Source organism: Hermetia illucens, chromosome 4, assembly GCF_905115235.1.
Source record: "Hermetia illucens chromosome 4, iHerIll2.2.curated.20191125, whole genome shotgun sequence".
Lineage (NCBI taxonomy): Eukaryota > Metazoa > Arthropoda > Insecta > Diptera > Stratiomyidae > Hermetia > Hermetia illucens.
The window spans coordinates 158,340,010-158,367,361 of NC_051852.1; the positions used below are offsets into that span (position 1 = coordinate 158,340,010).

At 44.0% G+C, this 27,352-nt stretch overlaps 1 protein-coding gene across 1 annotated transcript in view; it reads right to left on the reverse strand.

The window, feature by feature from the left end:
- The window catches only part of LOC119655813 (metabotropic glutamate receptor 2-like), a 195,636-nt gene extending 170,021 nt beyond the window's left edge, over nucleotides 1-25,615 (reverse strand). The window contains exons 1-2 of the mRNA XM_038061918.1: nucleotides 24,513-25,615; nucleotides 9,861-10,003 (exon numbers count right to left, since the gene is read on the reverse strand). Of these exons, the coding sequence (XP_037917846.1) occupies nucleotides 9,861-10,003; nucleotides 24,513-25,473 (1,104 nt within the window). The 5' untranslated portion in view covers nucleotides 25,474-25,615. The remainder of the gene's footprint in view (nucleotides 1-9,860; nucleotides 10,004-24,512) is intronic.
- Nucleotides 25,616-27,352: the final 1,737 nt, after the last annotated feature.

Below are 27,352 nucleotides of genomic sequence, written 5' to 3' on the forward strand. Positions count from 1 at the left end.
AGGTAAGTTCTCCATGATCGGTTTCGCTTAGCCCTTTATTGCTGTGGAGCATCATAAATCGTTCCGCCACTCCGATATCTGAACCCCCACAGCCGGAATTAAAAATGCTCCGGAACGACTCAAATTGGACTGGAACTAATGGACATGGTCTAGGACGATATCCAAGATTCCAGGATGGCAGTCACTCGCACTTCCTACGTCAAAGTCAGCTCCGGCAAATTTGATCTTTTGAGCGATATTTTTCCCTCTCGTTATCGATAACGTTATTTACGCTACTTTGGCTGAAGGGCGTGGCAAGATTAAATGAAGTTTGTGGCGTTGTCTTAAGCACCACGACTATGCAGATGGTATCTGCGTGCTTTTTCACCGACTTACGGACTTGGCCGAAATGGTTGTAGATTTGGGAAAGGAGGTAAGCAGTGAGGATGAATATTAGCAACCCAAGGTACTTAGTTTGACGGAACAAGGGGCGCTTCCAATTTGGGGACGATTAGTGGGCAAAATATCACAGTTGTTGATCACTTTGCATATCTGGAAAGCATTGTTTCTGCCGACGACGGCACTGTTTCGAAGAAGGCGGACATAGCAGTGGATAGTTCGCACACTACCATAAGTAAGGGTGACAACTCTGTGATGAACTACGCTGGATTGGGGTAGTCAAACAATCGTATTGAGTGGTCGAAGACGACCTAGAGGGAAGAGCTATCCCAAAACCTGGAAGAAATTGGCTGAATGACAGTGAAGGTCTGCCCGCAAATACTGAACCTCCATCAAAGCATTCGATTAGCGCGTTCTTGCACGTTCCTGTGCTGGCCAGGCTCGGAAACGTGGGGTTCCTTTGAGCACTTCGATCCCTCACGTGTTATTTTTACAAAATCAACGTGTCTACACCAATTGTGGGTCTTCATCGGATCTACAAATAACCCAACGAACAAGGGAATTCTCGACGGTCTAACGTGATAAACCAGAATGCGAGCTAAACCGTGAAGTCGTAAGTGTCCGCCGAGAACCGCCTCAATTATTGTTTACTCGGCCTCAGATTTTCGGCGACTTGCGGTCCTTGAGGTCCCCTGCCTTCCTTGACATCCTCTGACCATTATTTGTAGGATGTCCCTAATGTGTACGAGTTTGCGGGGTCAAGGAGGAGGAGGAGAAAAGAAGGAAGCCCTCAAATTAAATAAATTATTTAAAATACATGGTATATGAATTCAAAAAAAGGGGAATCCAACAAAAAATATAGATAAAAAATTTTTAAAAAAATTTAAAAGAATAAATGAAATAAAATAATAAACTTAAAATGATAACTAATCATTTAAAAATCATAATTTAAAAAGGAATAAAAAATAACAATTTTATAATAAATTGAAATTCTGACCATACATTAGCTACTTATGGTCAGCTCGATGACCGGACCGAGCAATAAGATTCTCAAATTATTGAGGGAGCACGGAGTGGTTTAAATATCAAGTACACTAACTATAACCGGTCAATGATGCAGCCAATACTCCTTCGTGAATAGTATTTCTTCGGAATTGTACATCAATTCACAAAAATCGAAAAATCAACAAAAACACTTGGAATCAAAACTAGCATAGCGTCTCCTCTACGTCAAACGCAAAACTCTTCCCAAACTATGAGTCACTTCGCCAAGGGCCTACCCTCGATGTCAAACAATTTCACTTGACGTCGGAAAGAAACTCAACACAGTTAATGGCCTTTTTTTGATTGCGATTCAAATTTTCCACTCGACAAACAGAATTTTTTTTTTGCATCTCGCTTGACTACTAACTTTGAAAGTTTTCAGGCTAGAAAATCCACCAAAAATCAGACAAAACTGAACTAAGCACTTAACTATAGACAAATCCCCCGACCTATAATCTCTTTAAATAAAATTTCCTTGATTGAAAAAGGAAATTCGCGGAAAATCAAAAGCAATCCTCCCGTTGATGTGAATCCGTTCCGAAAACTCTCCTTTCTATTGTGATACCCCTAGAAATTCGAGAGGCTCAACTTCACAAAGGATGATGACCTAACTGCTCCTTAGCGATTCTTATTCAACGAATCACCCCAATCTTTCACCTCTTTGCGAAGTTATCTAAAAGAAACACGAGATATTTGCAAAACAGAAACAAACAAGAAAATGCCTCACATTAAATTCTCGTGATTTCGATTCCCCGGTGTCTAAAACCCTTCTCTTAGGTTTGTTGCACAAAGAAGGGAACTATCACTTACTTCCAATACGACCGAAATCCGAACCAAAAACAATCTTCTCTGCCCATCGGCCGTCTCTCGATCAGCCGGTCCCAATAAATTTGGCCTTGAACTTCTCGAGTTCACGTTGCGAGCAGCACCATCCAATGGGACCGACTTGTACAGATGGTTGGCGAGTGAGTGGCCTTACAATTCATAGCACAGAACAGTGCAGGGCGAATACAAGATTCTCGGAAAATTGTGCAGGGAGTTGAATCGCATTACGGGCAACCGACAGCGATAACGGAGGAGACTAGGGTATATGTTTGTATTTCAATTTGTAAAGTTTCCCTAATTGCTTTGGCCGTAGCAGATGATTTCGACTTAGTGGACGGATATCGGCATTTCTTCCAAGGCGAAACCTTTGCTTTGTATGTCATATGTGGGTAGATTTTTTTTCGTGAACTCTCCCATATTTTTTTGCTTCGAAATGGTTGGAATATGTGGGTTCAGGTATGTACGGCAATTCAGTGGCTTGATCCACGAAAATTAGTTATTCTTCATGTATAGAAGGACGGGAATGGCGAAGGTGTTGATTGCCATGATTTTATTTTTCCCGTACAGCTCAGTTTTAAGGACAAGATCCAGACGCCGTTCAAATTCCCCCAGCAACTTAGATTTGATTATTGCCACAGCAGGTGTCGTTGCTTGCAATATGCCGAGGTATTTGTAGACGTCGTCCGAATCCATACCCTCAATTCGGATGTTATTTTGGCTGTATCCTTCGTTGTCGGTATGTTTTCCACGAACAATTGTTTCGATGCGACATTTTTCCAAACCCAACTGCATGCCGATATCCCTGCTGAACTGGATGGTGATGTCCAGCAAGGAGCGAAGTTGGTTCTCGTCTTTGGCAGACAATTTGATGTCGTCAATGTACATAAAATGACTTAATGTACATTTCGACAATATGCCATGCTTGACTTGGAACCCACATTTGCTTTCATGCACAAGATGGGATAGCGGATTCAAAGCCAAACAAAACCACAGTGGGCTTAGAGAGTGGAAAATGCCACGCCTGATTGGTATGTCTCCTGATGTTTGTGAGGATACCGATAGCTTCGTGCTCCAATTCTTCATTACTGTTCTCAGAAGAAGAAGGACATTCGGGTTGATTTCATACAAGCGTAACACCTGTAGTAACCACGAATGTGATATGGAGTCAAAGGCGGATTTATAATCGATGTAGGCTGTCGAGATGTTTCATTTTTGGTGGACAGCCTGCTTTACAGCTACCGTATTGATTACCAGCTGTTCTTTGCAGCTTCGGGAGCCTTTCGCGCATCCTTTTTGCTCCTCAGCTATCAATTTATGAACATCAAGATGTTTTGAGATGTTCGCGCACAGAACTGAAGTGAAGACCTTGTAGATGGTAGGAAGACAAGTAATTGTTCGACATTTTGAAGGGCAAGAGGCACCCTGTTCCTTGGGGATGAGAAAAGTTATCCCCTTGGTGAAAAATGGTGGAACTAAATCAGGATCGGCAATCATCTGATTAACTTGATTTGCCAATATCCTGTGAGTGCTCTTGAACCGCTTCAGCCAGAAATTGTGAATCCTGTCAACTTCTGGCACCTTTCAGTTACCTGCCTTGTCAAGGGCTGCTTCAACGTCGACTTCAGTTACGTCAGGCATGGTCATTTCGGGGAGGGCCTCGCATGAACGCATAAGGTGTGGGAGCCACGCTGCTTCTAAATTGAAACGGCTGGATTCGCTCCAAACACTTCTCCAAAAGTCTTCTGCCTGATTCAGATCGAGGTTACTTTCCCTATCTGAGTTGGTGAGATTTTTGTAGAATCCCAGTTGGTTCTGGAAGAACAATGTGTTGTCTGTCCTTCGCTGAAAGCTTTTCTGATACCTACGGATGCGATTGGAGCATACCGCAAGTTTCCGCTTCAGCACCTCGGGGATTTCTTCGATTGGCATATCATTGGACAGATGGTAGTTTCCAATGATGTTCGCAACGCATCTGTGCACTCTTGGTGATGGATTTCCAAGGAGTCCTTGGTGACACGACCAAACTCCTTTCTCAACTTTTCAACTCTTTTGTTGAGTCGAAACACCCAGAACGGTAAAGTCCTCCTGCGCATACCTCTGTTATTCGCTCTAAGATGTTGATTATGGAGCCGAATAACCGTGGCAGCTGCAACGTAGATCAGGCTGTGATCCTCTGTAACAGTAATCTCGCTAGCCAAACGATGCGCCAAAATTCTGTCAACGGCAGCAATGATGTTAGTAGTTGCCGAAGTAAACTTCAGTTTTGGGATCTTTGGCCTAGCGTCTCGGAGAATCTCTACATACTCTGTGAATGCGACCTGCAATGCGGTCAAAGCCTCATTATAAATTGGGTCGACATCCCCAGTTACTAAGCTTCTCCTGACTATGGGATTCATGGAGTGCCTTACAGGTGGAGTACTTGTGTTACGCCTTTGACTAGTCCAGTAATTTGATGACTCCAGCCCGAGCTCAAGTGAAACCTCTTGGAAGATTTGTTGCCTAGTTGGTAAGGCAACTCGGTTGTTATTCACTATCACCCGGTATTGATTGACAACGTTCTGCTCCGGAACATGACTTAGTTCCGGGAAGCGGGTTATGAACGCGTCATGGAGTCGATGTCTGTACCCTGATGGATTCCGATCCAAATCCGTGACACGGCAATAGGCGCGGACGATAAATTCGTTAAGTTGGTTCGTCCAAACCATACGACGCCTAGGTCTGCCGTCCCTGGTGGTTGACGGCATAACCGCCAAAACATCCAAAGGCGAAGAGCCGCTCTGGTGTTGTTGAACGACCCTTAACCGTGTTTATTTATTTATTTATTTAATGAGGACAATACACAGAAAGCAAATTTCTTATTACATATTGTCCTCAGAGGGAGGAGCAAGTAAATGGCATATTTTGCGCTTAAAGCTAGAGAGGGACATAGAGTCAAAGGAACCAAGCTGTAGGGCATTGTAGGACCGGCAAAACCTCGGGATCGGAGAGTGAAAGTAAATCTCGAGCTCGGCGAAGAGTACATCAAAAATGTCCGCATTACGTGTGTCATGGGACGAGGCGATACGGAGAGTAATATCCGAGTTGGCGGAGCAGTCCATCAGACCATTGCAGAGTTTGAAAAGAGTACACATATCAAGGAAGGTACGGCGTTGCTGTAGGGAGGGGAATTGAGGGTGCGGAGTCGTGACGGATAATCAGCCCGAGGAAGGTTCTTTTTGCAAAACAGGATCCGGGTGAATTTGCGTTGTACGGCTTCAAGAGCGCGGCCGTCACGGATGCGGTAGGGGGACCAGACTACACAGCAATATTCAAGGATGTTTCTGACAAGGGAATTGAAGAGTGTAAAGGAGGGCTGGATTGAACTAAAGTCGGACGAGGAAGGTAGGATAAAACCAGACATTTTGGAAGCTCTATTGATGATGTCAACGAAGTGGGAATTGAAATGAAGTTTATCGTCGAATATTACACCCAGGCCTTTGAAGGAGATCAGTAGTGAAAGGGATTGACCACTGAGAGAATAGGAAAAGGATGATGGGGAGGGTTTCAGGGAATAGCGCATCCAGTGGCATTTGTTGACATTCAGTGTTAGCTTGTTGACCGAACACCAACGGGCTAAATTATCAAGGTTGGATTGTAAGAGAGCACAGTCCAATGGAGACGAAACAAAGGCAACCAATTTAAGGTCGTCTGCGTAAAGCAAATACGGACAGGTAAGGATGGAGGCGAGGTCATTGATAAAAACAGGAAGAGTGGGGGGCCAAGGTTAGAGCCTTGGGGAACACCAGAGGAAGGAGAGAAGGAACCAGATGAGTGACCATGAAAAGAAACTTTGCAGGAACGGTATGAGAGATAGGAGGAACGCCAGGAGATGACTGAGGGAGGGAAGTCTAGCGAAGAAAGTTTAGAGAGGAGAATGTTATGGTCAACGGTGTCAAAGGCTTTGGAGAAATCAGTATAAACAGCATGTACCTCCTGTCGTGAATTCAAGCGTTTAGCAAAAAAAGTTGGTAAAGACCAGAAGATTTGAAGCCGTTGATCTATGTTTCACGAAACCATGCTGCTCTTTGACAATGAGGTGACCGAAGTGCGCGGTCAACCAGTCGTTGACGTATCTTTCTAGGATTTTGGAGCAAGAGGAGAGAAGGGAAATGGGGCGGTAGTTCACGGCAAGGGAAGGGTCTCCGCTTTTGAGGATAGGAATGATAAGGGCCTCTTTCCAGAGACGGGGAAAGTAGCATTCGTCTAGACTTTTGTTGTAGATTATACACAGGGAGGGAAATGTGTTTTTTACAGTTAAGGAGGAAGAGATTAGGAAGCCCATCGGGGCCAGGTCCGACATTGGGGTCAACGTTACCAATGAGGAACTCAACCAAGGAAGACGTAAGGAGAAGAATGGCTAGTGATTCAGAGGAGTCTGTGGTTATGAAAGGTGTAGAGGGTGAAGGGCTCGAGGGAGAAAACACTGAAGAGAAGTAGGTGCAGAGAAGGTCGCAGGATTGTTGTGAGGAGTTGGTAGTGGAGTCAGCGAAGCTGATAGAAGAAAGGACAGATTGAGTTGGATTACGAGAGTTGCGAGCGTGAGACCAAAAGGGTTTTAAGTTACCGCGGGCAAGGGCGGCTTCGACGCTCAATAGGTACCTTTTACGCGCTTTTCTGACCATTGACTTCACAGTAGATCGTATAGCTTTAAAGTGAGCAAGGTCGGCGTCCTTTTTAGAAGCCCGAAACTTCTTCCGCAGTGTATGTTTCAAGCGAATGTTAATATGAAGTTCTGTTGTGAGCGAAGTGGGGAAAGAACGTAGGCAGGGAGGGGAAGAAGGGACATAACAGGAGAGGAGATCAGAGAGGATATTGTAGAAGGTGTTGAGAGCTTGATCACACGATGAATTACTTAATATATGCACCCAGTTGAAAGACGCTAAAGCTGAGTTCAGACCGTCAAAATTGGCTTTGCGGAAGTTGAACTTAGTGGGTTTACGCTTGGTTTTGGGTTTTGAACGAGGGAGCTCCTCTTCAAATTCAACCACGGGATGGTGAACGTCGGTTTTTACATACGGGGATGTGCCAGGAAATAAAGAGAGGTGGCGCTCGGGGAGGTTGGAAAGGAAGAGATCGAGAGTGCGGCCCAAGGAATTTTTGGTGGTATTGAAATTCAGGGCAGAGCAAGTATACATAAAGGAAGAAAGTGGGAGGGAAGAATGGGAGAGGTTGTTGGAGGGAATTGGAAGACTAGGATGATTAGGTTAGTTGAGCATGGGGAGGTTGAAATCTCCACAAAGGAAGAAAGGGAGGGAAGGGAATCTGACGGTAAGGAGTTCAGACAAACTGTCAAACAATTCTTGATACAGGTGAGAAGGGCTAGCACAGGGGACATATACACAAGAAACAATGAACGGGAGGAAGTTGGGTGGGGAGACACGAAGAGCAACACAATCAAACGGAAAGCCAGAGGAGGAGAAGACGAGTTCAGCGGGGAATGAATCTTTTATAGCAATTAGGACTCCACCGCCAGTGGACTTACGAGAAGCATCCCGGTCCCTGTCACAACGGAAAGTGGAGTACCCTTCGGGGAGCTCGGAGTATAATATGGCATTGTCTAGCCAGGTTTCGGAGATACTGATGGCATGGTGTTGCTGAGCCAGCGCGGATAAATTGAAGGCCCCCAGCTTGGTTCTTAAACCCCTGACTTTTTGATAAAACAGACGGACAGTGAATATGGATCCAGTTATATAGCTCGGCGAGGCAGGCGGGTTGCCCTGAAATTTACCCGCGAATTCTGGCGCTTATATGGCTTGATGAATACACCTTCAGGCCAGAAAGAAGGGTTGCCGAGGATATCAACTTCGTGTGGATAAGTAACCTTGAGAGATGCAATCACCCGGTCGGTGTTGTCGTCTTTTGTAAGTTTAATGCAGGACAGAGAGTAAACCAACTTTGCTCCTTATATACTCCAAAACATCGTCCGTAGAAGTTGTGAACGCTAGCCTGGAGATGAAGAACTGTTTAGGTGGGGACGCCACCTTTAACTTGGGGCCACTGGTATGGATGGATGAAGTGCCAGGATATATGGCGGCTGCGGGAAGCGGAGCTTCGTTGGCGACAGGAACGATGTCAGAAAGTGGGGTGGCTGGGTTCCGATTCAAAACTTGCTGAGGAGGCTGCGGATATTGTCCCGTCGTAGGCGCGATGGAGCGAGACAATATCGGAGGCTCGGTGGACCGTAACTCGTCGCATGGGGGCCGCTGGATTAGGGGTGTAGAGCCAGTGAAAGCAACCCTGATGTAGGAGGGCATTGCAGGCGAAGTCAACACAGAATGAGAGGCCTGGTGCAGAGACTCGTGAGATGATGTTGAGGCTACATTGTTATGCACAGTAGAAAGCGCCTTTTCGGAAGTCACAGTCTCGTCTAACGGATTCCTGAGCCGTTGGGTACTGTCTTCGTGTCCCTGGGGTCCCATTAAAAAAATTTAAAATATTTTCGCCAATTCTGTTCCCACGAGTGTTGGGGAGGCAATCAACCCTGCAACAGAGCCCCAATGTTGCAATGTCCCATGGCTACCTCCAAAGGTAGGGAAGGTATTTGGAGGGAAGCCGCTGAAATACAGTGTAACGTCACTGCAATTCATCCGATAGGCGCGTCGATCCCTTCACCCCGGATTATGGATTTGTTAAGGAGGTCTACTCCCCCTGAACGGGAAGAATCTGTAAGGGAGGACGAACACAAAGGGAAACATTCTGCTTGTCCGCGGCTACTTATTTACAAGATTAACTTGCTATATTCGCAGCTGACCCGGTGGGTCATGTCATTACCCGCAACCCATGACACGCGCCTGGTCGCATGCAGCTCTGCGTTTGCAACTCAGGTGAGGATAAACCTGGTACGCCAGGTATGTATATAATTAATCTTTTGTTCACTTTTGCTGTTCACTCATCCCTCTCAAGGGTGGTCTGTGGCCATTAGAATTCGCAGCCAGTTTCGGATAGGATAATGGAGAAAAGCAAGGATATAGCTTTTTCCCATTATCATATCACTTAACTTTGAAATATTCAAGTATTCTCCGTCCCAAGTGTCAAACCGCGTTACTTTTTATAAGCTCAAATGTTTATCCTTACACAATTCAGTGAAAGGAACTAACCGATCTAACGAAATCATTTGTAACGTGGCACAAATTTATCCCCTCTCACCAATTCAAGATGATTGCACCGCCTTTGATGTTACATCTGCCATTAAATATTTTTCTCCTGCTGCAAATAAAATGCCTTTATTGTTTGCCATAAATTGAATTTCACAGTTCGATGCGAGAAAATCGAAAACAGAATAAAACGTTTTCTGTCTGGTAGAGCTGTTAAGCGAACCTCAACATCACGTCCTTTTGCCTTCACTCCAGATGTGCTACTCTAATCTCCTTTTCTTCTCCCGGATATTTTTAATCAAAGACGCTGAGCAAAAAGAATTGATTTGTTGGGTGGAAAATTCTTTAAATTGTTGCTCGGAATGCCAAAGACCAAGCGTTGACTAGGTGGAAATATGAATGGCAGTCGATACCGACATAGCTTGTATTTAAAGAGTAGAAATAATCGTTACACATCAACGGTAATTCTTGTAGTCGTACCTGTGGAATTCGGAACAATCGGAGCAAATTCGCAACCTGGATGGATGTTACTGAGGAAGCAGCTCCGACAACGCCTGAAATAACTTTCCGAATGTGCGTCTTGTTGCAGTGGTATTCCGTGTCATCGATGTTGCTTATTGAACCTGAAAGTAAATGTGGAAAATGCTTTTTAGACCTCGGAAAACGGAAAATAGCAATAGCTTCAGATGAAGTGAATACATATGTAGAAAAAGATTGAATTAGAAAAATATATTACAGATGGTGCCCTTAATTTTCCACATCTCCGGGTCGAACGATTACCACTTTTGTAGCCAAGTGGAGAAGGATAACTCCGAATCCAATCAGCCTATGAATGGCGAAGAGCAGGAGGAAAAGGCTCGCCGAATCGGACACAAATAGTACAGCAAAGAATACAGCATTTCGACGCTCGAGTATTTGCTTTTTTCATAACGGGGATAATCCCCAGAATTCCAATTTGGAGAATGAGAAGAGGAGAAAATATCTACTATCTATCCAACATACGCATAGATGGATGTGCAATATCTACGGGTATTTGTCTCCACTCCTGTTCACCTTCACCATCAATCTCGGGCCCATTCATCTTTACTTTATTGAAATAAATATAAATAAATAAATAAATAGACAGTTCATTGGCTCGGAAAATTATATTTTGTAATGAAGCCGCTCATAAATAATGGAATCATGTTATAGTTCATCTATCTTTGATATCTACTTGAGCTCGAATACTTGTCGAGCCCACTCTGCCAGCTATCACACACTCGCATTAGACTTTTCCCATCATGTGGCTGCTCTTCATGCTACTATTTACAACAATCGCTGTTATCGCAACATGCACAGATTCGAAGCCCATTGACGAAACCAATGAAATTCTGGGTGATGACGAGAAAATTGGATTTTTCGGGAAAACTGAAATTTCATATTGAAATATTTTCCGGGGGAAAAGCTTACGGGGAAGGGGCGGATTAGAGAAAATTAGAAATTGAAAAAGTGAATTTTGCAGAGGAAGTGGTGTAATGGATTTTCACTGTTCAGTTGCTTCGTTGTTTTGATCGTTTTTCACTTTCTGAAGGATTTGCTTTAGAGTATCTTTTATGAATGTGTGATGCTTTCGCGGGTCAAGTGATGCTATTAGATCAGCAGAAGTGGGAGCGGATAAAATACGAGTTGGAGAACGATCTAAAAAAAATTGTAGTTTGGAAACGTTCCATATTGGGGATTGTTCTTTTCATAGAGACAACGAAAGGAATTCGAACAATATTGCATCATTTTATGTTTTATTTGTTAGTTAGCTTAGTTTTGTGGGGGGAGCCGCTGCTCCAAGCACTCAGACCTTTGCTAGGCCCATTGTACTATATCTGGAGATCGCCTATTCATGCGCCTCTCACCGACTGCGTTCTCAGTCTTTCGCGGATCTTCGGACTCTTCGCTGAAGAAAACCTTGCCAAGTTATCTTCGTCTGAGGTCCGAGGAGGCCGGGCAGCTGCATACGAAGTTTCTTCTTCCTCTTTGCATTGGCTGCATATGTCCGAGACCACTAGATAGATAATTTAAGGGGCAATGTCCCGTTAAAGGCCCTACCATTCGGAGAATCCTTGCCGTTTCCCGCTTCAGAGTAGACTTGACAGTAAATGGCCGAATGCCAAAAGCTAGTTCTGACCCCACCAGTGTAGATTGGGAACCTTGGCGAGCCACTCTGTCAGCTTCCTCATTACCAGCGATGTTTGAGTACCCTAGCACCCATATCAGGAATCTTTCCTTCAGTCGGCCAAGTTTCAGCAGCATCTGATGACAGCTCTACATGTCGTTGCTGTTTAGTGCTGGTAATGCTGCCTGACTGTCGGAACAGAGTCGAGTGATGCGATCCCTCCATTTTGGCCGCACACAGTCTTTTGTTGTCAATGAAATGGCATATATCTCCATCTGGATTATGGTCATCATTTTTCTGAGAATTCGAGCCAGTTCCGTAATCGGATTTCCCGAGAACACCCCTGTACCCGATCCGTTTCCATGACTGATCCTTCAGTGAAGATTATTAAGTCTGTAATCGCAAAAGATTCGTGGCCATTTATCGGTCATTCCTCTCTTTTGGTGATTATGACGGAATACGTCTTTTCGAGGACAAATCTGGGTGTTTATTGGGGGATACGAACCCATGCGTACAAAGGATTGCTTAAACCTCACCAAAAAGAACCTCCGAATCATAGTGGGAATTCTCACTGGTCATTGTCGGCTGAACTATCACCTAGGGAAGCTAAGGATATCTACGGACACTGCCTGCAGGTTTTGTGAGGAGGAGGACGAAACCTCTATACACGTCCTGGGACAGTGTCCGGCATTTGTGTGAAGTAGGTCGATACATCTGGGAGAACACTTAATACCAGATGCAAAGCTGAAACTTCTGGAAGTGGGGAGCATACTAAAGTTCCTAACGGTTACAGGCCTGCTTGAGATACTATGATCAATAGGTACACTATAACCAGTAAAAGGGGCACAATAGTTCTTCAAGGACGCGGTGCGACTTTCCCTTAACAGAATAAAAATAAGGCATATTCTTTATCAGACATTGCCTTTTCAATTTTACCGTTAGTTCATAGAGTGCTGTTTCCGTGGATTTCTCGTTCTGGTTTGCATGTTGCCTACAGTGAAGTAGCCACTTAGGGATATTTGTATCCCTTACGAACCGATCTGCTAGTTTTTCTAGTCCTTCCGTAGAAAAGAAGTTAGACTGATCGGTCAGAAGCCTTTGGCATTTATGTAGGTGGGTTTCCCTGGTTTAGGAATAAATTTTACCTTCATATCATGTCAGCTGGTTAGAATATAAGCATGCGCTAGGCAATCGGTATATATTCCGAATGTATAGGCACAGGGCATCTAATCCTTCTATTACTAGAGCTGGAATAACGCCGTCCAGACCTGCAGACTTGTATTGATGGAGCGAGTTAAATGCCCATTTCTCTCGCTCCCGTGAAACTATTTTGCATGCCAGAGTCGATTCTTCCGGTTGAAGACTGTATGTGTCTGTAGACCCCGAGCTAAGATCCTGGAAACTGACTGGAAAGTGTACTTCAAGCAAATAGTTTGCCATTTCCTCATCGCTCACTGTGCCTCCCCCACTGCTGGCTGCGTTCTTTGACACGGATTCACTTTAGCTTTAAGGTTGCCTCAAATGATTTGGTCCTTTCGAAAAAGCGTCCCTATGATAATCGTTTGGCCGAATTTATGCTTTTCGTTCGTGTCATTCTCCTCTGTTTCGCCAAATCCGAGTTCTACCATGGTGTTTTATCCTTCTTTTGCATCATGAGTGAACAACTCTTTTCAGGAACTTCTCTCATGCTGGTAGTAATCTTCTGGATTATTTTCTCTATTCCAGCTATGGATTTGATGCGTCTCCCAGGGATCGTGACTCGGGCGTTTAGTTTTGTTTTGTGCGTCGGCCAATCTGTCTTACGTAGATTTCGAAAGGGAGTAGCTGGAGGTGGATCCATGGCCATTATGAAATCAATGCGCCTGTGATCTGAGAGCATGATATCGTTCGATATTTCTACTCTTCGACAAGAACCGCAATGTCAGGGGATGCCACCGTGATGTCGATGACCTCTTGCCTGACTACTTTGAAGAAAGTGGGTTCATTACTCAAATTGAGGATCTGCAATTCGGTTCCTATCAGGTACTCCAGTAGTCTCGATCCTCTCGCGTGGATGTTGGAACTTCCCGAGCATGTATTTTAGGCGTTAAAACCACATCCTGCTATTACTCCTATGCCTTTACTTTTGACACTGATGAATGTTCCACTGGGAACTTTGGCTACGTCATAAAGGAAATAAGCGTAGCATCATAAGATCTCCTCATCTCTCTGCTGGCTTTTTATGGTCAATTTGAGCTCTGTGGTGTCGCAAACATATATGATGCGACGACTGATAAGTGCAGTCGCCGCTTTAAAATGCTGCAAAATTATCTGCAAGGTGTCGCACCTGATCTACGATTCGCCCGGCAGTTTGTGCGAAGGCTTTATTCCCGGAAGCATTGTTTTGCCGAAGGCTGTTTGCCCGGATTCTGTTAGCTGCCCGAAGACAGATGCAGATCCGTAGGTAAGACTTTAGCCTCAGCAGGTGGCGCTGATTGGAGCCCGGGGTCAGGAGTGTTGACAGAAGGGGACTGCTTCGGCTTGTCCGTTAAGGACTGGGTTCCAATAGAGTTGGTTCTCAGTTGCATAAGTGGCGAATCTGAGTCTAGACTCAGGTTCTCCATCGAAGAGCTCAGGGTTGCTCCTTCGCTCAGGGTTGAGTCCTCAAGATCAAAGTGCTTTTGAACTCTTTTGTTTTTGCTTGTTAAGTTTTTCGTCTCTTCATAGTTGGCTGTCATGGCCTTTGTTTTACCGGGGAAAATAAGTCGATCTTGGCAGAGGTAGTTGAAACTGGGGGTCACCTGGTACCCAGAGCTCACCGTTCACTGCCACATGTTAGCCTTTGTGACCATTCTTGATACCAGGCTAAATGCTCTCTGCACGGTAATCACACCTTGATTTGGGTTTTTGATTATCGCTTAGCTTCAGATGTTACCTCTGGTTTCCGGAAGACTCTCTTTACTTAGCTCCCTCACCACGACAAGGTAGGTAATCGTTGTTTATTTTATAAAAGTTATACCTAGAATTCGACCGGAAACGTAATGTAAAAGCCGATTACATATTCAAGAGAAAAATGAAAATGACAAAATGACCTGTTGTCATCACAACTCCCCCTTTTAAGCCGAGTCCCTGACGTTCTCCAGACTCCTCCAAATCTGTTGTACAAATGTCTCACAGACCATGTTCTTTCTCTGTCTAATGGGCTGCACCTGGAGCTGCTGTAGTTGACATTCATAGTGTTGTCGTCGATACTACCTTGATCTCCAAATTAGGTCGCCAAAAACCAAAATGAGTATAGGAACCAACACAAGGGCACTGCAGGTTGGAAGTTCTTAAGGACCACTCTATGTAAGTGAGAGAAAAATAAGATGCTCGGTGAAGTTGATCATTTGTGTTATAAGTGCCACGGGGCTCACGTGAATAAGACGTTCCTAATTTACATATGTTGTGCGGTTAATGGTTACCCTAGCATTGAACATTGCTGGAAATGTCTCGTGGAACATTGTGAATAAATTATTTCCTTCTTATAGTTCGGCGATCTGATTGTTTAGAATGATGAGACCGTCGTCAACAGTTTTTACTGTATCCAATATGCAGAGGATGTTCTAACAAAGCTTTATCGCTGGTCTTTAATAGTCGACATAGCTTTTATCAAGGCTTCTTCTTTCCTCTTAACCCCCTTAAAGTCATCGAAATTTGGTGTTCCAGCCCCATATTTTAGAACAGTTCCCAAAAAAATTATGCCTCGATACGGAGGGTGTCAAGAAGTTGTAGTATTTCCTCTATGGATTGTTGTTTTTGCATCCTCATCGTGAAACAAGTATAAATGGTTTCTGGTTTCATATGCCGCTCTGTGTCAAATAAGTATATTTCTCATAGAGTGCTACTTGACCACCAGTAAGTGGTATGTAGCTCCCCCTCGGACACCACTTTGTCTTGGTGCCGGAGTCTTTGGTAGTTTACTACACTAAGGGTGTCCAAAAACACGTGAAAATGGAAACAAAGGATTGTGATTCTCCCAGTGGTAAGAAGTCACAGACTTCGAATCCACCCTCGACTTTGAGAAATCAGGTCATGGCCGAGGCACGGATTTTGGAGGCCATGCCAGATTTATGTCCCCTTACGGAGAAATCTGTGGAAGAGAGGAACTCCACTTTAGTGGAAAACCTACACCCAGTGCCTACGGCGCGATCAGCTAGAATGGATAATACAGCAACTCCTTTAATGAGAGGAACTGGAAACCTGACCACGACCGCCCTGTCGGTGACACTGTTGCCTAACGCTTCCAAAATACGGGAGAGAAAGGCTCGGCAGAAGGAAACTTTAGCCGCAAAGGAGAAAGGATTACAGGCTTGCTGTTAAAACCTTCTCATCCGCCTGGAGCCAGAAAAACGGAAGCTGGTGATGTGGACGCAACTGGTTTAATGGCGATATATGGAAACAGATCTATGCAGTCCGAATACCGTGAACCTAGAGGTGCTCCTAACCGACGACGATGAAAGGCACTGCCGAAGAAGGCAAAGTTTTAATCCTAGTGATAGCGATGGTTTCATATACGCGTTCCTCAAACTGTTTATAGGCAGCAAAAGCAGCTTACCTCCAAGAAAGATATCGCGCCTGTTCATCATTAAACTCCAGTAAGGATTTTACGAGTTCTGAAGTTTTGTCGCATCTTATTTTGACGGATCTAGAGAATCGGCCTTATATCCCTCAACAGTATGGGAGGCTTCTAGGAGGCGAAGCCGAGGGGTAAGGTCATTCATAGTGCACTCAAAAAATTGCCGCGTATGTTCGGTTGCCCTTTGCACAGAAGTGGTTATCACGGCACAAAGTTAAATCTCGTCCGTTTCTTACGTAGTCAAGGTAAGTTTCGTAAAGGCTATTATCGGCTCACTTTACACTTGTCACGTTTAAATTTAAATTAAAATCAATACGATATGAAGCTAATTTATCATCTAGGTGTACCTTTTCAAATCAAATCGAAGAAATTAAATTATAAATAGCTGAAAGTTTTGCCTAGAATCGAATCATATTCGTTCTCTTATGATTCCTATCTTATATGCTTATCTCTTATTCGGGGTAAAGCTCTGGTGGGGATTCTTCTACCGTGGGTTCGGCTTCTTACTGTTGAACTTTGTTAGTAATAGTGCGATTTCCACCAAACTTGGTGAGGTCATGCTCTATATTTAGGAAGTATTAAACGAGACCTTTCATTTGATTCCCCACATGGCTATATTTGTTTAAAAAAAATGTACACCCCCTCCCCCCCCCCTTGCATGTCTATGGCCCGCTTAAATTCGACATAGAATGACGTAACTCACTGTATGCGTAGGCGTTCGCAGTTCACACCTTCCCCAAAAATTTGGTTTCAATCGCTGAAAACGTTTCCAAGAAAAATACGTGTGTCAGGCTCACTTAGAGACAGACAGTAAATCGATTTTAATAAAACTTTGTTTTACACAATTTGTTTTATACAATTTGCACAAAAAATGTACAGTGCATATTCAGCTGTTGTTACGAAAATTCACGATGCGTACTATTCGTTTTTATTACTACCCATAATATTGCATACTGTGCGCTTCTGTGGTGCTTACTTTTCTTAACAAACTTTGGTACCTACACAGCAAAGGAGGAATTTTTAACTTTGCAGTGTGGGAAGTGAGCACGATACGTACAATCTCGAATTGTGTTCGTGTTTTCAAAAAATAAATTTTCCTTGATTCATGAAGGAAAATAACATTCAGTTACAACTATCAGCATCAATTATGAAAGGCTATGCTATTTTTACACCAACCTCGCATTGTGTTCTCGCACGCAACAGGTTAATTCAATAAAAATCCGCCCTTGCATGTCTGCATCTCGTTGCAGGATACACGTCGTCTCAAAGGTAGAGGAGCATTATTTTTTAAGCTGAAGATACTTATTACTGTACTAGTTAATTTATAGCTCACCCAAAATAAAACACTTACTCTCTCCGCAAGGTGTTGAATTAGAGATGCTCATTAAATATACATTGGGAAGTAACAAGGAAACTTTCTATTCTACACAGCACGCAGTGTTGGGGGTGAATAATGCGAAAACTTAAATGGGTCGTGCATGCATTATAGAATTCTCCATGCATTTAATATAAATTGTGACTTCTTTCTAGAAACCGAAAAGGATAACTTCTTGGGGGCTAACAATTGCCATTAGTGGATGGAATATTCACAAGCGGGGGATTACAGGCTTGCATTATTTAGGGGGTTCGAGTTCAAGTTCTTAGCTTGGTTTAATGCCTGAAAAGGGCTTCCTTGAGAATTATTTAAAATATGATGAAAGATAAGTGCATCATTATTCATTTCTGGACTGGATCTGCTATAAAACGATAATTATAAAAAGGTTGCCAACCTAGAATCTTAAAAAAAAAACGTTCACTCTTAAGTCTCATTTTCGAAGGGTAGTTCTATTCTCTCTATTTTTCTATCCACCGGGCCGTTTCCGAATAAAACGGGTGTGACAGACAGACAGAGAGGCAAACGATGCAAACGCCCATAGCCCTAAGATAGTGGCTGGCAATTTCAACGCATGGGCTGAAGAATGGGGCAGCCGAGAAACGAACGCGAGAGGACGTATATTACTCGAAGCTCTTTCTCGTCTGAATCTTGTAGTTGCTAACACTAGATGCATGAACGCTTTCCGAAAGAGAGAAATGTGGTCCGTGACAGATGTCACTTTGGCAGCGTTGTGTTAGCTAACGATCTCCAATGGTAGGTCAATGAAGAATATGACATAGCGACCACCAGACCATCATTTTTCAAACCATGTATGGTACACGTATGAAATGGTCCCGGACGATAGCTGACAGGTGGGCGACTAATAAGTTTGAACAGGAGATTTTTGAAGAAGTTCTGCAGAAAAATACAGCTACAGAAGGAAGCGCAGAAGATAAAGCTTTACAGATCGGCGAAAAGTTACGGTGAGCATGTGACGCCTTCATGCCAAGGTGAGTTGTATCCCAGAAGCGAGTTCCGAACTTTTGGTGGAACTCTGAAATCGGAGAATGTCGCAAGGCCTACCTCAAGGCCAGAAGGCGCAATCAGCGAAATAGAAACCGATCTGGATACGAGCAGCTACATGAAGAATACAAAAGCACTCGGAAGAAATTACATGTGGCCATAATAAAAAGTAAAAGCGAACATTTTAAGCGACTGCGTAAGGTAGCTGACATGGACCCCTGGGGTGGCGCCTATAAGACAATAATGTCGAAAGTCAAAGGCAAATGCTCACCACCAATTTCTTACCCTACTCCGCTTAATGGAATAGTAACGGATCTTTTCCCACAGAATATGAGGACTGCTAACCTTCCGACTGTCGAAATAGACACCGCCGAAGTTTTCATGGTAAGTGAAAAGGAGGTCCTTGAAGCGGGGGGAAAAAATAGTTGGAAATAAAACACCTGGCTGGGATGGCATCCCTAATAAAGCTCTTAAGGCAGCAGTGAAAATAGCTCCAAATATGTTTGCCGAAGCATTCACCACAAGGCTTAAATAAGGAACATTTCCTACACAATGGAAGACGCAGAAATTAAAACTAGTCCCCAAGTCAAACAAACCTCGAGATGAAGCTTCGTCCTATTCGAATGAGTAATCTATAACAGATTACATCGGATTGCCGAAAAGGATAGCGGTCTCTCCGGGAATCGGTTTGGTTTTCGAAAGGGGAGGTCTACAACGGATGCAGTTGTCATAGTAGCTAACACAGCTAAGACCGCACTTGACAAGGACAAATGTTGTGCAGTGATCACACTCGATGTGAAGGACGCCTTCAATCCCGTTAGATGGAGCAAGATACTTGGGTCCCTAATCAACTTAGGCGTGGTGAAGTACCTGGTGCGTATGCCGACTTCCTAATCGATAGGGTTCTGTGCTGCGAATCTGATGAAGGAATGAAATTATACTAAACGACATGCAAAGTTCCATAAGGGACCGCCCTAGGGCCACTCTTGTCAATTATTATGTACAACGGAGTACTGACGTTCCTACTAGTGTGCCCCCCATTGGTTTCGCGGACGATATAGCTGGACGGTTGTTGCACGCCTTCTCGAATTGTCGAGCTTTATGCAAATGAAGCACTCTTTGAGATTAAATCCTGGTTAGAGAATGCTAGTCTACAGTTCGCAGAATTTAAGAGGGAGGTAGTACTTATTACCAAGCGGAGAAAGTGCACTTGCATGAAGATCAAAGTTGGAACGCAAACAATTCATTCCAAGCCTGCGCATAACTACTTAGGCGTAATAATTGACCACCGGTTAAACTTCAGATTGCATGTGTAGGGCGCGGCAACCAAGGCATATAGCATCGGAGCGCTGGTTGCGAGAATGTTATCAAATATAGGTGGCCCAAGGCCGAGCTGTCGACTCCTTATTTCGAGGCTGATCAGTTCGATCCTACTGTATGCAGCCCCAGCATCGGCAGATGCTTGAAAGATACGGCAAAAGAGGGGAAGATTAGAGCTTCATATTGCATAATTGTACTCGAAACATGTTGCGCGAACAGAACAATATCCAATGAAGCGAAATCGTGATATCAGGAATGGTCCTGATTGAGACTCTCGCAAAAGAAAGACGAACAATGACTTTACGATCGAGCGTATCTCACCGGAGAATCTCCTGCCCGTTGCGGAATGGCAGGAGAAGTGGGACGAGTCAGAAAAGGGCTGATGGACTCAGATGGGATAGGGGATGGGATATGGGATGGGATATGGGATATCCGGAAATGGATCGAGCGTCCTTACGGCGAGGTAGGTTTCGAACTAACTCAATTCCTGAGCGGACACGGAGGCTATCGGGCATATCTGTATCGATTTGGCATGATGGTTCGTCATATAGTCCAAAGTACCCAAATATCACAGAAGACGCAGGACACGTTTTTTTCCATTGCCGGACATTCGCAATCCAATGAGCTGCATTGGAAGCTACAAGCGGGGAGCATTTTACACCTGAAAATATAATCGAACGTGTGGTGAAAGCAAAGGGGAAATGGGCCGAAGTCAAAAAGGTGATTGCAGGCATCGGTAAGAAACTTAGGCAGGAAGAAGTCAGCCGAAAGAATGAACGTGAGAGAAACACGAATGTTAATACGAGCGCCGAATAAATTCTGATCCAGCTCCGCGATGTGTTACCAAATGGGAGTCCCGCGGGGAGAGTGGAAGGAGAAGGAGGCGGTGTTAGAAGAAGAACGGCTCAGAGGGCGGTAGGTAGAGTTGATCAGGGTCAAAAAGAATTCGGCTATCCAGCGAAGCAAGAGAAAATGCTTTAAGGAGCTCTGCTCGGAAGCGGACGTAAACTCGTGGGGGAGTGCATACCGAATCATGATGGGACGATTCGGAAGCCGTTCAACTCCGCAAATCACGTGTCCTACCTTCTTACTGAAAATCATCCAGAGGTTATTCTCCCAGTAAGTTAAGGGTACCGACACATTCAAACCACCTCTAAATGTGACGATAATTCCGCCAGTTACCAGAGACGAGCTACTGGAGATCTGTGGTAGAACAGGAGACAATAAGGCACCAGGCCTGGACGCCGAATAAGGCACTTAAGCTTCCCGTGAAATCTAGACAGGACATGTTCGCTGAGTTGTTCAAAGCGTGCATATCCGAGGGGATATTTCCAGCGGCATGGAAGTGGCAGAAGTTGGTACTTCCCCCTAAGCCTGGTAAACCTATAGGAAAACCATCTTCACACAGACCCACATGTCTTTTAGACACTGTTGGGAAAATGTTAGAGCAGGTAATCTATAATATAATAGATTACTCCCGGTTGTTGAGAGTCAAGGCGGCCTTTCAGTCGGCAGTATGGGTTTGGTAAAACCAGATCAACCATTGATGCTATCAAATTGGTTTCTGGCTTGGTCGAAAATGGAGCTCGTGGGATGGGTAGTACCAGTAAATATTGCGTGGTAGCAACCCTGGATGTGAAAAATGCATTCAATTCGGCCAATTGGAATCTAATACGGAAATCCCTAGCGAAGGTTGGTATTTCCGCCTATCTCGCTGCTATGGTCGATAGTTATTTAACCGAAAGGAGGCTCTGGTATGACACCAATGGCGGACCCCAACGCCACTACTGTGGAACATCATGTACAACGATGTACTTAATCTTCCTCTTCCAAGGGAAGCCACAGTGGTGGGTTACGTCGACGACATAGCGCTGGTTGTTGTCGCAAAACATCTGGAAGATGCTGAGTTATGCTCAAGTGAGGCAGTCGGTGCTGTTAAAAGTTGGCTAGAGAGCTCTTGTCTGGCACTTGCGGAGGAGAAAAACAGAAGCTGTCCTCATCACGAAATTAAACCTGCATTACAATCCGGAATCTTATCATCACTTCCAAGCTGACCATTAAGTACTTAGAAGTGATGATAGCCAGGAAGCTCAGTTAGAAGCAATACGTGCAGTATGTTTACGACGCTAGTATGGCTCTGACAAGGATGATGCCGAAAGTGAGAGGGCCACGGCATACCTCTAGGTTGCTTATAGCCAGGGTGGTGACCTCAATCATGGTTTATGCGGCCTCCGCCTCTCCCGCTCGGGAAAGAGTCGGTGGACTCACAGGCTCATTCCTGCCATCAAGGAGTGGTTCGAGAGACGACATGGTGAGATTAATTATAATCTAACCCAGTTTCTTACGAGGCACGGATAATGTCGCCAATACCTATACAGGTCAAAATTGGAGAACTCACCCGACTGTCCGAATCGCGATGGAATCCCAGAGGACCTAGAGCATGTATTCTTCCACTGTCCGAGATATGTGGAAGAAAGGAGGAACCTAGAGGAGACTCCAGGAGAGGTGTTGGGATGCGGTCAACTCCATGATCGCATCCATCCAAAATAAATTGCGAAACGCAGAAGAGAGGAGAAAAGGAGACTAAGCTAGAATGAGCCGACTTTGCCCCGTGATGTATTACTTTATGGTGGTTCCGCGGGGCAGGGAAGGAGTCGAAAGTGGCATAAAAATGGGGGATAAAAATCCCGCACACTGCTGTATCCTGACCAGTGTCCTTTGAAAATTTCCACTTCCTCACAAAAACAAAAAAACAGACAGGGACGGACAGACAGATATCGATTCGATTCTAATATGGTTTGTTTCACACAACACCTTAAAAATGGGGTAGGGGTCTCGGTAATATGTAGCCACTTGATTGCCCTGCACTTTCGGGATTGACGTGTACTACCGAGAAAATAGAAAACCCTGAAAAAGGACTTGACGAGGTGTGCCTAGTCGAATATCTCCTGAACTTAAAAAATAAAACGGGACGAATTTCGGAAGGACATTCAATTAGCCAACAGGATGTTTCAGGATGAAGCCACAAGCCCCGATCCTACAAATCTGTCCATCTATCTATTCATTCAGGCCCTATTTTCAAATTGTTTTCATATAGAAGATGATATCAATCTAACAGGTGATATCGTTTTACAGCCATTTATTATAGATACGGAAAGTTGAATAATAATGGAGGGCACGCCTCTCTTGGAAGACTAACTCGGTTCGTGTTTTATAGCTTTTAAAATCTATTCTGCAGGGTATAGCCCAATTGCATTTCTAATTAAAAAATTTCAGGGAGGTCAGGACTAAGTTGATGGCTATCTAAACGTTGGAACTTATCTCTAATATTAGTCTATCCCTCATTATTTATCTGTTCAGTGTTGTGTTGGGAATAATCTCGAATAGATATTAACGTCGATGGAAATTAAGTGGAAAAGGTAAATGGTGGATTCAGAATTGTGATAGTACTCAGCTTGATATAATTAGTAAAAATTGTGAACCATGGACCGATATCCATGACGCACAAGTCTCTCAATCTCCTTGCTCCCACGCGTTAGAAAATGTATCTAATTCATCAATAGTAACGGTGCAGTAGTTTCTATATTTTTAGCAGATTCAACAGACAGATTAATGTAAATGCAGACAGACAATTGATGGATGGGCTAAGTTAATATTTGAGTTTGCGTTCATCTAATGCTAACGTCGCATTAGTCGAGTCCTTAAAATAGAGCGATCAAAGGTTATGGTAAAATCAGCTCCTCTCAAAGTCTCTATGAAATGGATTAACGCGTATATTATACATATGTATTCGTGGGTTGACGTCTTACCAATAATCGGATACAGAATATTCCCACTTCTATCACCAAAGGAAGGCGTAGTGTTTATTGGTGTTTTGTGAAGGCGGCTACTTATCTATCTATGCCAGGATAAATTTGCCAAAATAGTACCCGGGGCTCCTATCGACTTTATCCGGACCTAGTCTATGTACCACATAAGTAGAGAACTCGCTTCAGCAGAGTCGACCCTACCATCCAATGGGGCAAGGGTTGAAGTAGGAGAAGAAGCTCCTCCGCAAAATGCGGCTTCACGTGTCAACCTTAACCGTAAATATTTTAGTTAAGTTATCCTTTTGAGTAATGACTACGCGAAAGAGAATGGTTAAGATTTTATAAAAGCTTTCAAAATAGTTAATTATTCAGTGAAAGCAATGACATTTATTTGCTAATATGCAGACGGAGACAGGAGTTGCAGGAATGTTGGAAATGTTTCCAAGCCAGCTTAAATTCAGGCAATCTATTGCCCACAGCCTGCGTCTTAAATAAAGTAAATACGTAACTAGATAGAAATGCAAATACAGGCAAAAGGAGAATGAGCTGACTCTGCTTCATTCGAATTTAAAATGATCCTTATGAACTTTCCCATTTTGAATCTTTAAATTTATGGTTCAAGATTTAAGGTGACGAATGACTTTAAGATTTTATTTTGCATCTTTTTCATCCTTAGGTTTAGAAAAATTATAGGAAGTGATGGTTTTTGAATATTGAGCATTTCAGTGGAATATTGCTAACCTAAACGGACCAGAGTAGGTTGAGCTGATAATTCAGATGAATACGATAAATATCTATTCTGTCGAAAGCCAACATTTCAAGCGAACTGGGATCAATTGAATCAAATTTGAATGCCTTTTGAAAATTAATTTACCCAACTTACCTTTTATGAAGTCAACAGCCATCTCCAATCCGTACGAGTCCTTATCGCAATCATCAAGGATATGGGCACCCAAAGTTATGTTCGGGAGCAGTTGATTCTCATTTATTCGGTCTAATGTGAATAGCATCGCCTCGAGAGCTTGAATTCCACCTTGTGGCATTATTGGTCCGCAAATAATGCTATCTTCCCTTGAGTGAACCATCATCAAGCCACCGAGGACAACGTCACCTTCGACAACTGCCTCCTTTTTAACTGGCCAATGAAGATTATGATGTGGGTCATGGGCAGAAAGCGAGGATGCAGCGTCATTGTGGTTTTCATTTGGAAGAACTTCTCGGGATAGATGTGGTCTGCTGGGATCTTCTTCAACATAGGGTGAAGCAAGATGAACGAAGTCTCCTTTTTCCATCTCACCCGAGTCATGGAAGTATTGGTAGTGCCGATGATGGTTTCGATGATGATTGCGATGCTCTTTTCTGTGCTCTACATTATGTTGGTGAAGCGAAAGGTGACGATGATGACTATTGTGATGGGGTTCCTGATATATTACATAAGGACTGTGGTGGGCATAGTGCCGACCGTGTCGTTTGGTGTGGTGACTACGTTTGAAAAACCTCTCGTAAACATCATCATCACTACTCCACGCCATATGTTGTTGCAAGTGTGCATCCGAACGTTTAGATCTCACGTTGTCATAGCCACGACAATGACCGTGGTGCTGATGATGTTGAAGGTTAGGTGCCCTTACAGGGTGGACAGCGCCTGCTGAAGAATGACTCGATACCACCAACTGTTCACCAGCATTGGCACTTGATATTATTGTTTTGTCTAGTTCTTGTTGCGTCCCGATTTCGTTGGTACGTTGAAAAGATTGATTTGACACTTCACCTACTAGAGCGAATATGAAGTACAACAGCCAGGAAGTTGACGTTTTGACATTCCAATTAAAATGTCGGGTCATTATAATAAGTAAAGGCAGAGGAACAATTTTAATCACTACTGTCTACGGCAGCCAATGCATTCTTTAATGGTCACATTCTACTCACTAATGGATTTTTCGACTACCATGGAAGAGTTTTCATTGTTGGGTAAATTATTTTTGAAACTTTATAAGCACCAACTCTTTCCTATAATTGGATAACACAAACCATTAAATTTTGTCATAAGAAAAAATATTTTCTAGATTTTTGAATAAAAGGACAATACAATTGCAATCGCTTCAAGAATATATATAATTGTGTCATGTTTACGAGTCACCCTGGAAGATGTGTTCATTAATTCTACCCCGCAACCCCGCAATTAAATGAAAGGAAGATCATACTTACATTGCGAAATTATAAACTACAAACCAAACGAAAATTATAAATCATATTTTTGGTCCCACTCCAGTCAAATGTGACAGCACATACGAGCCAGGTGAGCTTCATACTCGTAGGACCCCTTCACGAGAGTCCGAGGGGCAAACTGTGAGGCAACCAAACATCCCACCAATTGTCGTAAGTGCCCTTATTTTATCAAAGTGATAGTGAAGAGGAACTCCCAATAAAGGAGGCCCTCCATCCCGGACCAACCCGATCCCATCGACTAGATATCAGGTCATTTCAATGCTTTTTGGCACCCGGTCATCCTTGCCCTTCGCCGAAAGACTACACTTCGGCAACCCAAGCCTTCCCTCCTCCTCCCATGGTCCTTTTAACCAAGTAGTCTAGATGTCCGTCGGTTTACCGACATTTCAGTCGGCCTTGTCGGTGCCTCGTGTGAAACCAAGTTGCATTACCGACCATTAACAACTTTTTCTGCAACCTTCAACTTCAACCTTTTCCGTAGAGACAGACACCATCCTAATTGAAGACCCTCATACTTTGCCGGAGCAAGCGTGATACTCTTCTTTTTCTTCAGCCTTTGTCCCTTTCACAAGCGGGGTCACCTCGTCGTGATCGGTTTCGCCATTTGGCTCTATGGAATGCTTGATGTGGGTGCAATCTCGGCGCTTTTAAATCCCCATCCAGCGTATCAAGCCAACGTTGTTCCAGCCTGCCTTTTGGCCGTTTACCATCGACTTCGATATTCAAACCAATCTTAGCAAGTAAATTAGAATCGAAGACGCCTCTCTCGCATTTTTTCCACGATCGATGCAACCCCGTAACAATAGCGGATATCCTCATTTCGGATGTGGTCAAAACCTGTCACACCACCAGTCTAACGCAACTTAATATTATTCTCCGTTGATACTATTCTCCGACAATGCCCTGAAATCCCTGGAGATTACCTTCGCCTCAATCGAAACTCCGGCTTCGCATACGTAACTCCCCCTGCTACTGTCCACATGAACTCTTTGATCCAAACAATTTACGCACCATTAAATCAGTTTGAGGGGACCAACCCGGCTCGACTGTCATATCGGTGATTTAGGGACGACTTAAATACCAAACACACCTTTTGGCTGGATACTTACATAAAAAATAACAACGTAGACTACCCCCTTGGACGGCCTGAGATGGCGAAGGCAAGGAAAATTTGGCCCGCTTATAACATAGGCCCATCATGAGAGCCAGACACATGCAAATGCATTCAAGATTACGGCAGTCTGCACGGGGCACTGCCCGATAGGGTACCATGCCGCTAGGCTCAGCATACCATACAACTCACATTGCCGAAGCTGCGGAGAAGGAAGGGAAACCCTTATGCACTTTCTCTGCGATTGCCCAGCTCTGGCTAGATTCAGGCTGCGGACACTGGGTAAACCATTATTTTCTGCACGGTGGGAGAGCTGCTTTCCTTCATGAATACTACGGGCTGGCTCTCAAGATCCGAGCCGGCTGGACTCTGCCTCCCTGCTC